The following is a 17680-nucleotide window of genomic DNA, read 5'->3' on the forward strand; positions in this document are numbered from 1 at the left end:
ACAGAGTCATTTAGATTGTGTTCTAGAAGATACTGATCTAGTAGTCACGTTCATTAGTCTATAGATTAAAATACTAGTACCAGAATAGCTATTTACAATGTGCCACATCCACAGAAAACAAAAAGAATGGACTCATTGATTCCAGGGAATTGTAGCACTGAAATTTTATAAACGAGATTCATCATTGACAAATTTGGGTAAGAAAATGCTGAGACATGAATTAATAGAGGTTTTGTGTTCTAAGTGGGCATGGTGATGGAAAATTTTGTGATAAGAGGAAAGAAATTCCCACACAAAAAGTTTTATTTGCTTACAAAAGTCTTGCATTCCCCTGAGAACCTTTGTGTTCACTTGCTTAAAACATTGAAATATAGTTTTTCAATATTTATATTCACCACCACCTTTGTGTTCACTCGCAGAACACAGTACCCATCTCCACGAGGCTCCATTTAAGGCCAATGGCAAGAACGGCAAATAGCAATGGCCATAATGCAAACCTAATGTAGCAACTCCTACATGGTATAAAATTGTTTATACATTTTTATTGTAGGTTGGTAAAATCAAAAGAGATGTTTATGAAATGAGATTTTTGAGTCAAAAACATATAGTTACTTAAATATTAGTCTTGCGTAGCCAGACCTTCAGACTGACGGCTGATGGTCTGGAATTCATGGCAGCTTTCAGTGGCCAAGGGCCGCCCATGAGGCTGTTTAACTGACGTGTCAAACAACACATCACAGTTCGTTTCATACAGCGTCACGTTTCGGGGCGTGGAAATGTTTCCACAATAACAGACCTGTGTGTTAAACTCTTGGACTTATTTGAAAGATTCTATGCCATGAACATTAAATATTTCACATACTTTTGAAACTCCAGTGTTTAGTTGATCATGATAAGCGCCCGTCATTACAGTTGTAAACATGATGACTTTCTTCTTTAGTGAGGGGGTTTGGCAGCATGGCATCTTTCTTCCAGCCAGAATGTTATTAAAGAACTTGACACACACGTCTCCTGGAAATCCTGTAGAATTCAACCAATCCAATGTCGATTTTGACACTCCTGAAGTGTTTTGAATTTGGTGCTCATTTATATCAGACGTTTAGCAACGGTTTAGCAATAATTCTGTGAATGTGAATGATCCAGTGACTCACTCATAATGAAGGTTGTTTTATTCCTGAATGATACAGCCTGGCAGCCTGTCTGGAATACACAATGATCACATTTTCAGTATTTTTCTATCCCTCTTCAGTGATCCCTGTGAGGTCAGCTCAGTAGTTCTAGATTTTAGCATTCACAAAGCATAGCGTGTCAGCGCATTGACCCTCACTGAAGTGCAAATGACTTGCTGCTCTTTAAAGCTTCATTCAAGTGCCCTAGGGCTGCACACTGGACTCTCTAGGGTACTAATTCAAATAAATTATAGATAAGCCTTTGTATCCTGGTGAAGGATGGAGAATGTGAATCAAATTAGATGGTGAAATGTGCCCACAGTTTAACGTTCCCACCCCATCAAACTGTGCAGCACTGCAGGAGTCTGAGCCTATTTACAGTAAAACCATTACAGATCCTCCATTTACATTAGTATAGTAGATAACCTGATGCTGGTTAAAATATGGCATGCCATCGGTCAAAATAAAATGAATCACAACAGAATTTACATTAAATCTAATATAATATTTATTGCTTTAAGCTCCTTCTCACTGTGCTGTTTGAATGCAGTGTAAGATTTTCTTTTTTCCCTCAGCTTATGAAAATATATACTGAGACACTCACAATAATACTGCGTCAATGTATAGCATTTCTTTATTTATTTATATTTGTGCATTAATTCAAGATCTGTAATAAGAGGAGTAATCTGTTATGGAGACAACAAGGATAGATGGAATAAGACATTTAGAAGCATAAAGGACTATGTACTGTGCAAACTCTCTAATACCATGTTCTCCTTGTTCTTTACGATGAATACAAATGAGAGGAGGAGGAAACAGAAATGATTACACAGTACATTGTACCATACTTTATGATATGAAGTGTTTACTTTGGGTTTTAATCCATGTATATAAAAAGACACCCTTCATCCAGTTCTATCTTTTATACAACTAACTCTTGCTCAATGCAAAACGTGACTAAAAAGGTAAAAAGTTGTAAATATTTGCATAGTAACCTTCATTAAAGAGATTAGGTTGCATGACGGTAATGACATCTCTTAACATTGGAACCACAGATAGCATAAAATGCTAAATCTAACAAAGGCAGAATGAAAAGTCTAGAATAGCAAGGGGTCAGCTGTTGCTCCTTCATATATGATTCAGCAGAAAGGGGAGCAGAGCAGTGATAAACTACAGGAGCATTTACACAGTTGAGAGTGTAAATCACTGTGAATAACAATGTCGGACCCCATATTCTCCTAAAAGTGGCATTCATCCCTGAGACTCCAGAACAACACTTGATTTTCAGATCATCCAGACGCAGCGCCCTGCACTGGACCTTCGCCACAGCTGCTTCTGGGATAAAGAGAGAGTTCAGGAGAACAGCATCTTTCTCTTTATTTTGCAGCAATCGGAATCTGATTGTTGCTTTTTCAGAGAGTGAATGCCATTATAATCTGCTTCCTTCATATTAGTTTTCCTCCATCTCTTCATTACACATATAACGCATATATGACATTTCTTCATCCTCTTGCAAAGCCTCATTCCTTCCGTCCTTCTCTGTTTCATTGTTTTGGTTCTCGTTTTCTCCCTGTTCGATGTCATCCTGTTCTTCACTTTCAGATTCTCCAGCTTCTTCTGACACAGAGTAAATCTCTCCTGGGTTGATTGGCCCTTTGCAGTGCATTTGATTCGTAACAGTATCTTTTGAGATGAAACCATCTGCTAAGCCACTTAAGCCGCCAGGCTTCCAGGGGTTGGCTTTGGGTCCACCCTCCTGGATCACAGAGGTGGCGATGTTCTGCAGTCTCATTTTGCCTTTTAGTTGACTTCCAGCTGAAGTAGAATTGCACTTTAGAGGCTTATCAGGATACACTAGGTTTGAAGCTCTTGTGTGCCCTTTTGAGTTTGATACACCACTCTTAGTGCCCTTCACCATTCCCATCACCTCGTAACGGAAGCTTGAGATATCCTGTTTAAGTTCCTATAGTAATAATAACCACACATTGCTCAGTAAACTATAATGTACAGTTGATATAAAACAATTCAAGAAAGGACAAATATAATTAATCGCATCCAAAATAAAAGTTTTTGTGTACATAACATATGTCTGTACTGTGTATATATAAATACACACATATACTATACATTTATATATTTAGGAGAAATATGTTATGTTTACACATTAAATATATATCATATAAATTCTATGAATATAAATATATACATGTTTTATAAAAAATATATACTGTATGTGTGTCTTTATATATACAAAAGTATACACAGTACATACACATATACATTTTTTTTTTTACTTTGAATGTGGTTAATCACAATTAATTGTTGCCCAGCACTAATATATATAAAACAAGTACACTTTACCTTAAAGTTCTCCTCAGTTAATCCTGCTTCTTTTTTGGCATCCCTAATCATTGCTGCCACATACCGCTTAACCAGATTTCTAAGTACCTCCTAAAAAATTAATTAATTTGATTATAAGCCGGGAAAAGATTAGACCAAACAAGCAGCCCATAGAGTCTTTCAGGAGAGTCAACGTGTATTTGAACGGTAGATTAATGTCTAAATTCAGAAGGACTTGAGTTGATTTACACTGTATTAAATCAGAGATTGTGGTGAGCTGGAACCTTTCATCTGTCGATCTGATGCAAAGTGCACTTTGTAGACATTAAATGATCGGTTGCTTTGAAAGAGACACCATTACCTGGTACTGGCGGTTTGTGCGGACGTTTTCAGCAGCACGCATCTGAGAAAAAAAGAGAACAGATCGATTGTATTGATTTTTCATGACACCTACTTAGCTATATTACAAGGTAGTTAAAACCTCAGCAGCTCCAATCATTTTGTTCACTGAATCATTTAGCCTCATTTGAACATTTTGAAGATTACTCGTCATACAGAGCAATCGTATGACTTCGTAAGACATGGACTCTTTTGGGGGGATGTTTAGTTCTTTCTGTATATTGACAATATAAATCATCATCTGTCTGGGAAAGAGCAGCGTAAACATTCTGATAAAAATCTTTTGTTGTTAGGAGCAAATGGCTTATTACCCCGAGTGATCCAAATGTCTCTGTTCTTTTTCTGTGTTTAATATTGAAGCAGTGGGTCTTGATCCATCTGATGAAGTACCATCCTGATTTTGGACTTGGAATGATGTTGAAGGGAGGAGGCAGCGTGCCGCCCTCCTCAAAGTAGCTCATCCAAAGTTTCGTTCTGGCAAACTTCCACTCAATATCAGCATGGTCCTGTGGAACAGTCAAAGAGAAGAGCTGAATATGCCAGTTATTATTTGTATTTCATTTGTCACACCAAACGAGGCAAAAAGTGATAAAATATTTAAATAAATGTACAATTATTTTTATTGTGCCCAAAAGATTACATAAATTACAGAAATTACATAATTCACAGCACTTACAGCAATATGTTGGTAGGAATTATTCATCATGGCAATGAGCATATTAAGAAGCACCACCAGAGAGATGATGTTGTAGGTCCCAAACATTGTGGCTCCAACAAATTCAGTGAATTTGTGGTCGGCCTCAACATTGGTCACATACAGGGCAACAAGACCAAATATAGACCAGAACAAAGACTGCAATGTCTCAAACATGCTGGAAAAAACAATCCAAAAACATAATATCACTATTGTACTGCAAAACAAGCAAAGTTAAGATCAAATCTATAGATACGAGTTTGCTTACGTGGTGAATGCATTGTTCTGCTCTGAGCAGCGAATACCCTTGCATGTGACATTGTTATTAGTCACTTTGCCATCAGTTTCATAATAGAAATACAGTTGATTGAGTCCATTTGCAAATGCGAGTAGCACCAGGCAGTAAATGAAGAGGAATTTGAGGATGTCCAGCAGCATTCGGCCAAGGGAGATCTGAAGGGGGCCCAGGTGTGAGTTGGCTGTGAAAAGTGAAATCAGTCGTAGGGAGCTAAATATGTTAGCAATGGCAAACAAGGCCTCGCCCACCAAGGCGGGGTGCCACATCTGCCATGCCTTCCACTGCTTGTAGTCTTCAGACCACTGAAAAAGATAAATGTTGAGAATTAAAGTGTCATTATTTATTTAAGGTTTATATTTTTTTAGCTTTTTACTCCTTAAGACAGGACAGTGGAGAGATGGAAGGAAAGATTTGGGTAGAGAGAGGGGAGCGGGACCGGCATAGGACCTAGAGAAGAGATAGAACTCGGGTTGCCGTGAGCTCAATATCTTGTTCTAACCAGGCACAACCCAAAACATTTTCCAGTGATAATTTGTTTGTCCACAATGAAAGTCCAAATGTTTTGAATGCAATACACAGTCAGTGAAAATGTGTCTGCTGTAATATACAGGTATGCCACAATTTTGAACCAATGAGATTCCACACTGGGCGGGGCTACCCAACACTGGTTAGCAGCACTTTCAGCTGGTCCGTAAATGAGATTTCCACTTGCCATGCAAACATTTTTGCTGAAATGATTTTTTTTTGTAAATTTAACTTAATTGTTTTATAATACATTTATTAATCCTTTGGTATTGTTCCTTTAGTAGGTCATTTGCCATTATTTGTGGTCAACACAGAGTGTAGATGATAATCATATAATTTTATTTTTACAAAATGAATGTACTATATTTCTTTGCATTAATGTTTTTTTTTTCTTTGATATAGTGTATTTAGGGATTTCATGTTACTATATTACAATATTCACATCTAAATTATGCCAACAATTTCAATGATGCATTATTTGAGAACCATTTGGTCTGTCAAAAAGCTCTTGGTAATTTGTTTTCTGGCATGGTCTCAAGATGTTAGGAGCCAATATGGGAAATCCTGGTAAATGTGGAAATCTGAAGAGACTAGTTTTAGGATTTTTTTGACAAACTGTTCAGAAGCTAAAGCAAAAATATCTATTTTTCATACAGTATCTCCTGACCACTAGGTACTGTGCCAAAACAAAAATACTGCATGTAGTTTAGTTGGAATACACAAAAGTGTTTTTGCTTTGGGATTCTGTTTTTAAACCTTACAGTTCAGAAGTTATTAGCATAAACATATGTGTAACTTTAGACATTATGGTTTGAATTAGAGACTCTAAATTTGCTGGTGGTTAATGTTGAGACAGTCTTCTATCAGTGTGCCAAATTTCACAATTTTTTACCATACGGTTCTATGGGCTGCCATAGACTAAATGCTGAAGATGAAGAAGAAAACTAACAGATACAATAGGTGTTTGACCCCAATAATTGGTGACAATATCAAAATCTATTTTTACTTAAATAAATGTAGTCTTGGTGAGGATAAGAGACTTGTAAAAACATCTTACCGACCCCATTTTGAACAGAATTGTATATTACTGTATATGAGTTTTTTCAATAAATGTTCCAGCTGGATTGTTCCAATGCCTGGAATGTACTTTTGACAAATAATAATTCACACATAAAATCTCAGGGAAATGTTTCAGTTCGTAAAGCATATGTTCATGCAAAATAAAAAGGTAAAATTAAGTCAAATTCAGTTTTATACAAAAAGTGTAAAAGAGTACTTTATTTTTGATTTGTTACCTTAAAGTAAGTGACGAACTTCAATGAGATGGTGGCCAGATACAGGGAATTCATTACAAAGTCCATGAGGTTCCACCAATCATGAATGTAATCCTGAAAGCCACCATCCCACATTTGTTTGATCTCAGCCCATACAAATCCTGTAAAGCAAAGTCAAATTTCAAATTCAAGTTTCAAATTCTTTGAAATTCAAATCAAAAACTGTTCAAATCATATTTTTTCAGCCATAAACACAAATTACCTAAAACCCAGGGTAGGATCATCCATTCCACAGTGGTGGGCTCTGGACCTTGCTTGGTGAACTGACTGTCCTTGCGGTCCACGTGTTGGGAGGCCAACAGCAGGAGAAAGAGGAAGGTCAGATAGGAAGCAGTGTGGCATATAAACTTAATGAAGGGTTTCCGGATGAAGAGGCCGTATTGGCTCTTGGGAGCGATCAGGTAGAGCAGCGAAAAGAAAGGGAAGAGGAATCCAATGAACATGCAGGTGATGAACTTGCTGGCCCAATGGCGCCGTCTCCAGCCTGAGAACTCATCATACCAGCGAGATGCGAGCAGCTGCTGACAGTTTGGCTGTGCTACAAACTAACCACAGAATAATGAAAAGAGATTAAATTGATACTGAATGAACTAAAAGAGTCTCCTACAGGAGTAAAGACAAACAGTACATGTAATGTATACATTGAGTTATTGGGATTTTGCTGAACTTTAATTTAATGATCTGCTTGCATTTTCTCACTGGAATGTACAGCAAAGCAAACCCATTTTCTGCTTTCTATCATGCATGGAGCCTGTCATCACTTTCTGCAGTTGCATAAGAAATGCTCTCTGCAGGAGAACACAAATAACAGAGCCATGTCCTAATGAGAAACAAGTACCATTTGAAAAGGAGCAAACACATAAGGCACTGAAGGGCTTACAGGCACACATTGTTCTTTTCTCTCAGGCTGCTATCTGGTTCTGGTTACCCCTATCTGCATCTTTGCAGTAGTGAAATCAGCATACTACATATATTTTGTAATTAAACAAAATGTAACAAATATAAATATTTTATTTATTTAATTTTTCACAAAAAGTATATATTTATTTCTGCACTCTCAGGGAAAAATAGCCAAAAGCTGTCACTGGGGTGGTACATATTTGCATACTAATATGCACTTTTAAGGTATTTAAAAGGTACCAGCCCAATATATATATATATATATATATATATATTATTACAATATATTGTTTCTATGTAAAATGATTTAAAAAAAAACTATCAAATTTAAATATCTTGACCACCATTTGAGTTTCCTTTTAGGTTTATTTTTCTCTATTTTGTTTCTCTAATTTATGAAAGACAAATAATGAGATTGAATGGTCTGGCCGTTCAGCCAAATTTGCTATCATCTGGCTTTGATGTGGAAGATCTTCCAGAGGAATTTCAATGACTCAGCTATGGAATAATAAGATCCTGGTGGGCTTCTGTTAATTTACATACAGATGCCTCAGGTAAATAAAAGGTTACAGCTTCCACAGCTTGTAAGCATCCAATTCTTTCTCCATTTTCAGTCATGTTTAAGCAAGTGAAGTGCAATACAGTACCATACGTACATATGCATAGCAAAGTAAAAACCTCTAAGTTGATGTATATCACATAGAAGCCTCTCTTGAAAAAGAAGAAATTTCCTTCTACCTTTCAAACAGAAAGAGCTTGTAATGTTTAATGTGCACAGAAGGGGGCAACATAGATTCATATGTTGCAGCCACTATGCAGCATCCCTCTAGAGCAGTGGTTCCCAATTATGTTCCTGGATGTCCTCAACACGGCACATTTGGCATGTCTTCTTTGTCTGACACATCTGATCAACTCTTCAGCCCAATAGTAGAGACTCCAAGACCTGAAATGGGCATCCATGGACATGCGTGGGAACCATTCCTCTAGAGAGAATAAAAAACAACCTACCTTCTGGTGGTGACAATATTCCACTCAGTTTTAAAACACAAAATTTGCTAAACAGAAAAACAACACCACCTGAAATATATTATCCACAACATGTAAAATACATCAAATTGCCAAATCAACAATCATCCAAGCAAAGTCCCTGAATGAACCTTTGTAATACGCTCAAGTGCTGTTTCTATCTGGAGTGATTATTTTGTGCTACTGCTAATGATCTTGAAGTAGTTGTAGACTGCTTTTCCAAGCTGTTGTTGTCCAATGTTGATGTCTGAAGAGCACAAAACTCACCTCTTTCTGGTGGTACTTGATAGCCAGTTTCAACCTAGCGAGATCATTATTCCCTTCATCCTCCAGGAGATTCATATCATCCCTATAGTTCAGAATCAGTTCGAGCTCTCTGGAGCTGCGCGTTTGGTCAAGCAGATCTTTGGCGAACTGCTTGCACTGCTGGGAAAGCTCTTCATACTCGGACTTGAATTCATTCTCCACCTCGCTGAGCTCCTGGAGCTCCCAGCTGAGCTGGAAGGCCATCAGGAAGGGGTCTTCGCTGGAGAGGGCAATGAGCGAGGGACTGGCCAGGGCCCGGTAGATGTTGAGACGGGATCGGGAATGTCGCAGGCTGTCCACGTCTGAGCTGGACACGCATTCCATACAGTTGCAGCGCACCTGGTGGGGCTGGGGCATGGACACACCCTTCTGAACCAGCATCTTGATTATCTCATAGTTGTTGGTGTGAGCGGCCAAGATGATGGGCGTTATGTCAGGGGTAAAATCGGAGAACTGTTTATCCAACAGGATAGGAGGCACCTAGAAAAGAGAGAAATCAGGGTTGATAAAGTTCACAATCAATTTCTTATTTTGTATTTTTTTCTTGTTTTCTAGTATAAATGTGCTTAAAACAAGATACATCTGCTTGAAAAAGCAGAATTATGATGTTCAAGTCTTGTTCTCAGAGAAATTTAAATTAAATTTAGTTATTAAAATAATAATTAAAAAAAACATAATGGTTTAATCCTGTCGGAAAATATTTCAAGCATAAACCTCATTAATGGTTGATTTCTCAAAAACAAAAAAAACAACAAAACAATACCTTTCCCAGTAGTACCTTATTTTAATGATGTTTTCACTGGAAGACAAGGATACCAAGGAAGAAATTGATTTGTTGTTAAAAAAGCCACAAGCTATCACTGTGACCTTTAACCCCAGGATGCTTCATGGAGTCCATCTCTACAGTAAATTAAAGTCCATTCAAGGCAAGTCAGTTCAGTCAGGTCTACTTGAGTGAACCAATTCATCAAAAAGCTGAGTGATCCATTCCTATTGCCACCATATTAAACATTACATTTTCTCACATTCATTTGTCTAGGAGCAGTCTGGGTCCTCCCCCTGTAACCTCTGTAAATTAACAATCAGAAGTGTTGCTAAATGACTGTATATACACTACTGTTCAAAATTTTGGAATTGGTAAGATGTCTCTCATGCTCACCAAGACTGCATTTATTTAATGCACTTGTGGACAAGAAAGTGACTTAACTTATTTGATTAAAAATATATAACAATTTGAAATTTATTGTATTCCTGTAATGTCAAAGCTGATTTTTCAGCATCATTACTCCTGCCTTCGGTGTAACATTTTCTTTCAGAAATTTTTATAATATGCTAATTTGGTCTAAATATATAATTACTATTATTATTTTTATTTTATTTTTGTGGATTTTGAATTTTTTTTTAAAAACTGTGAATTTTTCTTTTCAAGATTCTTTGCTGATTAGAAAGTTCCAAGTTCATAGAAATGTCATAACTTTTGATCAATTTAATGTTTCCTTGCTGAAATTATTAATTTCTTAAAAAAAATAAAAGGTAAAACTGAGAAAAAATTATTTGGACAATATTGTGAATTGTGTATTATAAATTTAAATAAATTTAAACCCAAGTGGTTTAGACTAAAACATCTGGATCAGGCTAGGTAAAATTTCAAGTGTTTTGAAAGTGTTTTGCTGTTCAGACTACAAAAAATAAATAAAAAAGGGGGATTTTCTGTGGTATACAGCAATAAATAAAACTTTTGCTGCCTGTCTGAACAAAGCCTTTAAGCTGCTCAATGCATGATTCAATTATTCTGTGCTGTCCCCCCCAAAAAAATGTATTTAATTTGCTCAACCAGGTATTATTTCAAATTCACCTTCTTTTTCTGTGAGACGTGGTGGCATGACAATCAGTTTGCTACACGGTGTGCCACTGAAGTCATTACAACTTTATCTGGGTCACAAGCCCTTCAAACAAAGTGGAAAATTACTTAATCTTCAGCTGCAAGACAGTAAAAAAGTATAATACAAGTAATCTTCACGAAAAAGTAAGAAAGCACTATTAAGAAGAGCACTACTTCCAAAACTTTTAATTAAACAGCCAGGTCTACAGGGAACAAATCACTTTCAAGAGGATGAGTGCTTTCTCTGTTTCCACGTACCTCTGCAACATGGTCAGAAAAACTATTTGAAATGCTCTGAAACAGTTTGGATGTAATCTGCACATTTACAGTCGCTTCACAAAAGAAGGGATTACCAAGGCAACTGGGAATTCCTGCATGTGTAAGTTGAATTGAAAAGAGGACCCAAGAGATGGTACAGTAGGTGAGACATCGAATTCTTTTGGGTATACAGGAAATTCGGAAGTAAATTTGTCAGTGATTGCTATCTTACCTGCATGCCCCCACTGGGCTTTTTATGATTCAAAAGCAGCTCCACAGCCCCCACCACTTCCTTTCGTATAGCGTGTAAAAGCGCATCCCCCACATACACGTTAAAGCTGAGCAGCAACTCAATAATTTCCAGGTTCTCATTCTCAATGGCAATCAACAGAGCTGTCCGTCCCAAAGGGTCGATGCAGTTGATGTTGATTTTGAAGTAGATCTCGGCTTCTATCAGAGCTTGTTTGACGCTGGCGTAGTCACCTTTCTCCACAGCAAACAGGTAGGCCTTTTCCAGCGCTGACAGTTCAGACTCGGCTCGAACTATCCGCAGAGGGATCCTGTCCCTGTATGAGAAGTTATCCGTTCTGCGAAAGTAGAGCTGTGACATTGCTGCTATGCCTTCGTGTGAGACAACTGGGCAAGAAGAGAGATGGAAATAGAGAGACCAAGTACAGACAATGAAAGGATGCTGGTAAATGAGGGTAAGAATCATGCATTACAGAGGAAATGGCTCTAAGCATTGCAAACCATCATCTCCACACCCAACATCCCATTAGCATGACACTTAGCCCTCATTTGCTTGGTTTTCTGTAGAACTTCGAGGTTATGAGGAGGTTATTAGATTTGGGCGTTATGTTGAAGGCCACAATGAAAACCTCAGATACTTCTAATGGGACAAGATCTTAATGGAGTCAAGAGTGCACTTGATGTTGGTTAAGTCATAAATGTATACCATGGACTGGATTTTTGTTATTTGTCTAAGGGCAAAGCAACCTGGTACATTCAAAAGTCATCATTAACTTTATCAATGAAATGAATAAATAAAATGGATCAGTTTTGCTTTCCCTCACCACACAAATAAACTCTGAAAATGCCCTCTTGTAGTCATTTGGACCACTAAGGGGATATTGTATATTTATAGACCAAAACCCAGAAATGAGTTAACAATTTATCAATACCAGTTCTACGGTTAGAATATTGTCTTTAATGCAGTGTGTAATGTAGCTGTATGTGAATGCAAATTATCTTTAGCAAATTATGATGTTTATATTTTCTCTCAAGCATTTGAAATACGGTACTATGGCAATGTGCATATTGTTTCTGACATGTGCTGTATGGGGTAGACCAATCAAAACAGACCGGGCCATCTTACCAATCAGAGCAGAGTACGATCACAGAAAGGAGGGGTTTAGAGAGACTTAATCTTAAAACTGCTTTGAACAAATAATTTGAGAAAACATTGTTTGACCTTATATGCATGTAAACCTATTGTAGGAGAGTCCCAAAACAATATACCTTAAAAATGGCACAATAGTTCAGGGGCCCAGTAGTGCACAACACAACGCAATTAAAAAAGCAAACATAAGCTCACAACACAATATTATAGAGAAAAGGCTTAATTGACCACATTTTTTTTTAGTCGCAAAAAAAAAAATCCACAGGAAGTGGTGAAGTCATGCATTTTGCGACGAAAGATCATTAACAGCTGCTCTATGTGGTAACTTAAAGGACATCGGCCAGGGCATCCAAATGCTCGCCTATCATTTATTGACCTCAAATATGGTTTATCATCTGAAATATGCAAGTAGTAGCAACTGCACTTGGCCGCTTACTCTGACATTAACCTATGTGAGCTATTTCAGTGTTTGTGTGGAATGAGGAAGCGTGCATAGGTTTACTCACTTGCACTTAACATTGTTTGGTCATACAAATACAAGTTATACATTTTCGTAAGCTTCAAAGACTGTTGCAGTCACAATAAAATAAAAAATAAAAAATTGTGATTTTGTAAATTAATGAAAGCAAACAGGGTTCACGTGCACGTTCTGCTGTCCCATCACGGTCTTTGAACTTGAGCGCGTCAAATAATAAAAGAAACTCAGGCATAAGAAATTGAGGCCTATCTATAGAAAGCAAAATGTCTTCATTAAAACGAACCAATTCAGATGGAAAACAACTATTCTCAGGTGATGTGATCTGTATGAAACATTAATATAGGCGCATTCTCTGAAGAGATCGTCAATTCATCACTGCAGACGAAAATTCAGCAAACACTGGTTTATCAACGAATTATTCAAATGTTAAGGCTCCTTGCTTTTTTTTCATGACGCATTCATAATCAATACTGTACTTATGCCGGTGCGCTGTGTGGCAAACCTTATTCGTGTGCTACATAAGCAGTTAAATGCTCATTACTATGATTTATGGTTTATTCATATAAAAGTGCGATTAGTCGACAAACTGCTTAACATAAATGACTACTGGTCGCCGAGAAAAATCTTTAGTCGAAGACAGCCCTAAGAAATAATATTGATTTATTTTCTGCTCGAATCATGAATTGATACATTAAGATAACCAGGATATCAAATCATTCAGTAAAAAATCGATTGCACATATTAATCACTTTGAGAATTGCTAGTGGCATCTCAAGGAAATATTTTTAATTTTTAATGTTTTTTTTGTTTAATGTTTTTTTAATGTTTAACTGTCAACACTGCCCTCTAGTGGTCGGGAGCATTTCCGTTGTGTTGTGGCTTAATGTCATTGTGTCATGAGCTTATGTCAGCTTTTTTAATTGTGTTGTGAGCTTATGTTTGGTTTTTTTAATTGCATTATGTTGTGCACTACTAGGCCACTGTACTATAGACGGTTTCAACGGCAACAACATAAACAAACGTTACTGCGCATGCACGCTTTTGTGGCCCTAACTTCCAGATAGAATCAATAACAACAGCCAAGTCCCTCTAGAGTAGATATTTTTTTTGATAACAAACAAAATATGTTTGCTGCGTAAATCAGGTGGACTTAATGACAATGCAAATTAATTATTTCCGAGCAGGAGATGCATAAAGCGCGAGAAATAGAGGTTTCCCCAGCAACAGCTGTAAACAAAGCAGAGCTGGTATGCTCACAAACGCTGCGTTATTCAGAAATAGTGATATAAAAACACCCGTGCCTCGTTTTGATATTAAAACATATAAATATAAGGAAATATTATTATTAAGCGTGCGGTACGTAACGTTACTCATGTTTATTCAACGAAGCCTTTTTGAAAATTGATCGGTTTTAAAATCGTGGCGAGTCTCCAAAAATAAATAAATGTTTCAGAAACACATCACACAGCACAACCACCTGAGCCCAACTTCAGTCTACTCATCACCTTGACTTTAACTGCTTTTGTAGAAAGCACCGCAGCCAGACCGATATACACAACACAGACTGGAAGTTAACTTAGGTCCAGGCGCGTGCGCCCGATGAAACCGTCTATAGGGGTACTTTAAACACCCTAAATAAGGTCTGTGGTTAAAACAAGCTCAACATATTTTTACTAGGGATGTCCCAATCAGGGTTTTTTGTGCCCCAGATCTGAGTCACTGAATATTGAATATCTGTTAATAATGAGTCCCAATCCAATACTTGTATTTCCCTATTGCTTGGTGCAAACTTCAAGTACGTTAAAGTTATAAAATTATTACAATCAATCCAATTTATACAGAGATGTGCAAAGAGTTTCTTCATCAACTTGGTATAGTTTGTTTATATTCTATGTTTGGTTTTTTTGTTTGGTTTTTTTACTTCTGACAGTTGTATTTAGGCTTTAATTTTCATAAAAGTTGTGTTCATTTATAAAGACTACCATACCCATCAAAATATATAAGAATCATAAACTTTTGTTGGTCACAAAACTTATTTTTGCAATAATCCAAAAGCCAATGGAAAAATCCTGTTAGATTTTAGTTGAGGGAAACAGGTTGATGCTAACTTCCTGGGCGGCCAACAAAAATATGTCATCCCTGCAAGCAAAATGGGTACATTTTCTGTAGTCACTGAAATCTGCATACGTCTCCGCTAGATATGGGATAGATATTTGTCATAATAGGTTCATAGCATCAGGGGACTGAAAATCAGTATCTAACCATCCACAATTGATTCAGCTTGTAGATGATTCTGATGTTCTATGGAAAGTGCTTTTTCGTGTGTGTGTTACAGGAACATGCTGTTAAAACATTTTGTTCTCCAACAAATTTTTAAGTTACTATTCTAAAACCTCATTGTGTTTTACAGGTCCAAATATATATCAAGTTAAACAAACACTTGCACTTGTGACTGGCACTGACAAATATAGTCTAGTGATAAAACATTATGGTCCTCAGTCTTCTCAGTGTTCTCATACAAACTTGTAGACTCATGAGGAACTTCCAGGCTTTTATATTGTTACACTCATTGTGTCAGATTAAACAAAATTGTGAAGGATAAGCTTAATGTTTTGCTATTTTTACTTTTTTTATTATTATTTTTTTTTTTTACTAAATTACATAAATTCCTTATACAACTTTGGAATCAAAATATTGCTTATACTGTAGAAATGTCGCTAGTAGTCAAAGCTTTTGAACATATGAGAACATGTTACAGGCCTAATAATTATTACAAAAAAATCTATATAGATTTAAGCTCTTTTGTCTTATGTTGTGTATGTTGCATTTAGTAAGTCACCATATGATGATTGTTGCTTCTTGCTTTTTAGTGAACTGGGACTTTTGTTTAAGTTATTTAGAATGTTTTTTTTTTTTTTTGAGTGTGTGTTTTGATAATCAATTTATATTCAATTACTAAGAGGCCACTCACTCATAATTCCTTTTACACTATTTGCAATAATTTATGATATTTTATTTTTAAAAATAATTTAAGCAATTTTATTTTATTTAATTAGGCCAACCCTCAAGCAAACCCTCAAAAAAAACTGAGTTCAATAAATTGGTTCAGTTCACATTTTCAGAGGACAACCTTAGCTGAACTTGGCTTCAGGAAAAGAAATGCATGTAGGCTACTTCAACCAAATAAGTGTTTATTTATACACATCCGCACCCCGTAGATTGGAATTCTGTCATTGTTTGGTCTATTTATTAACCTTTTACCCATTGAAGTGGTTTTACTATAATTTACGAGGGCATTTTCATAATGTGCACAGAAGTGGTGGATGAACACAGACAGATCACTGCGCAGTGCGCTCTTCAGTCTCCACTCATGACTGCCGCAGGCTGTGTCTCGAAATATAGTGAGCTGCCTACCTCAGCAGCATTTCTGACCGTAGATGTTTTTGTCGCGATTAGAGTTAGCAAAATGTCACAATCCACGCGCACCCAAACATGATGCACATTATATAAAGGTAGGCAACGTGTATGAAAAGCAGGCTACATTTTATGTGGTGTTATATGATAGTTTAAAGCAGTCTTTAGAGAGACTTACTTGAGATTTAATGTATTATTGATTTTCAAATACCACAGTAATTCTCTGGAAAAGCGCTTTTATAAAATGGAACTCGTTGTCACTTTACAACCAAAATGCAAATTATGTTAATAGCCTACTCACCCCTGTTTTATTCTAAACCTGTGACTTACTTTTTTCACTGTGTTACACGAAACAACAAGTATAGTATAGCCTCAGTATCCAGTGTATGGTGGGAAAAAAAGATGCAATAAAGTAAATGGTGACTGAGGCTGTCAATCTGCCGAACACCTCCATTTGTGTTTAACATTAGAAAGTCACACAGATTTAGAACAATCTGTGGGTGAGCAAAGAATTTGCGTTTTTTCGATGAACTGCCCTTTTATGAAATAACAGAATCACCTCACCTGTTGGTTTTGGATGTTGCACCGACTCGTGACTGATTCCGTCTAACTAACGTACAACAGGTGCCCAACGAGAAGAAAACCCGTTACACTCCAACCGCCTCCACAGAGGAAAAAGCGCGAAAATGCGCAAAGATAGAAATAGAACGCGGGAAAATCATATCCATGTGTACGCGCAGCGAGACACAGCGATCCTCTCATTTCGTATTCAAGATGGAGCTAATCTGCAGAGTTTCCCAAAGCAACATATTTGTTGTCTGTCTCCGGAAAGTGCACGTGTGAGATCTTTGATGGTTTATCATCTTGCATAGCCTACTCGCTTTCCCAAGTAGGTTTCATCGCACGTCAGTGTGACGCGTTCGCATCTTTCGTTACGAGTTATTTTGATAATTGAAGAGACTTGGATCGCAAAGGCTACCAGATGTCCTGTCTGCATATTCTCTCTCTCTCTCTCTCTCTCTCTCTCTCTCTCTCTCTCTCTCTCTCTCTCTCTCTCTCTCCTGAGAGAGTGCTTGTACATGTTTATAGGGTCAACACTCGACGTCTAGTATCACGGACAGTCTTTAAAGGTGCGCTCAGATTTTTAATGCTAATTATAAAGGTTTGCACATTATGGATTGAAAAGCAGTTTTGAAAAATATGATTTAACAAGAAAAAAACAGACATATAATAGCCTATACCTAGAAAAAAACTGGCT

At 37.0% G+C, this 17680-nt stretch overlaps 1 protein-coding gene across 1 annotated transcript; it reads right to left on the bottom strand.

The window, feature by feature from the left end:
- Positions 1-1808: 1808 nt before the first annotated feature.
- On the bottom strand, positions 1809-17419 carry trpc4a (transient receptor potential cation channel, subfamily C, member 4a). The gene is made up of 11 exons (XM_059539492.1): positions 16987-17419; positions 11364-11767; positions 8953-9471; positions 6962-7304; positions 6721-6860; positions 4871-5202; positions 4585-4780; positions 4220-4414; positions 3871-3912; positions 3531-3620; positions 1809-3132 (listed from the first exon to the last, which is right to left on the bottom strand). Exons 2-11 carry the CDS (start codon positions 11739-11741, stop codon positions 2620-2622), a joined length of 2748 nt encoding a protein of 915 aa, XP_059395475.1. The 5' UTR covers positions 11742-11767; positions 16987-17419; the 3' UTR covers positions 1809-2619.
- Positions 17420-17680: the final 261 nt, after the last annotated feature.

This window comes from Carassius carassius, chromosome 45 (genome assembly GCF_963082965.1).
Source record: "Carassius carassius chromosome 45, fCarCar2.1, whole genome shotgun sequence".
NCBI lineage: Eukaryota > Metazoa > Chordata > Actinopteri > Cypriniformes > Cyprinidae > Carassius > Carassius carassius.

Bases quoted from the DNA above. Each gene is read 5' to 3' on its own strand.
- trpc4a (XM_059539492.1), bottom strand. From the start codon at position 11,741: ATGTCACAGCTCTACTTTCGCAGAACGGATAACTTCTCATACAGGGAC. The intron at 6,861-6,961 runs GTAATTTGTGTT...TTTGCTTTACAG, and splicing joins GATCCTACCCTGGGTTTTAG to GATTTGTATGGGCTGAGATC. The intron at 4,415-4,584 runs GTAAGTGCTGTG...ACTGTTCCACAG, and splicing joins ATTCCTACCAACATATTGCT to GACCATGCTGATATTGAGTG.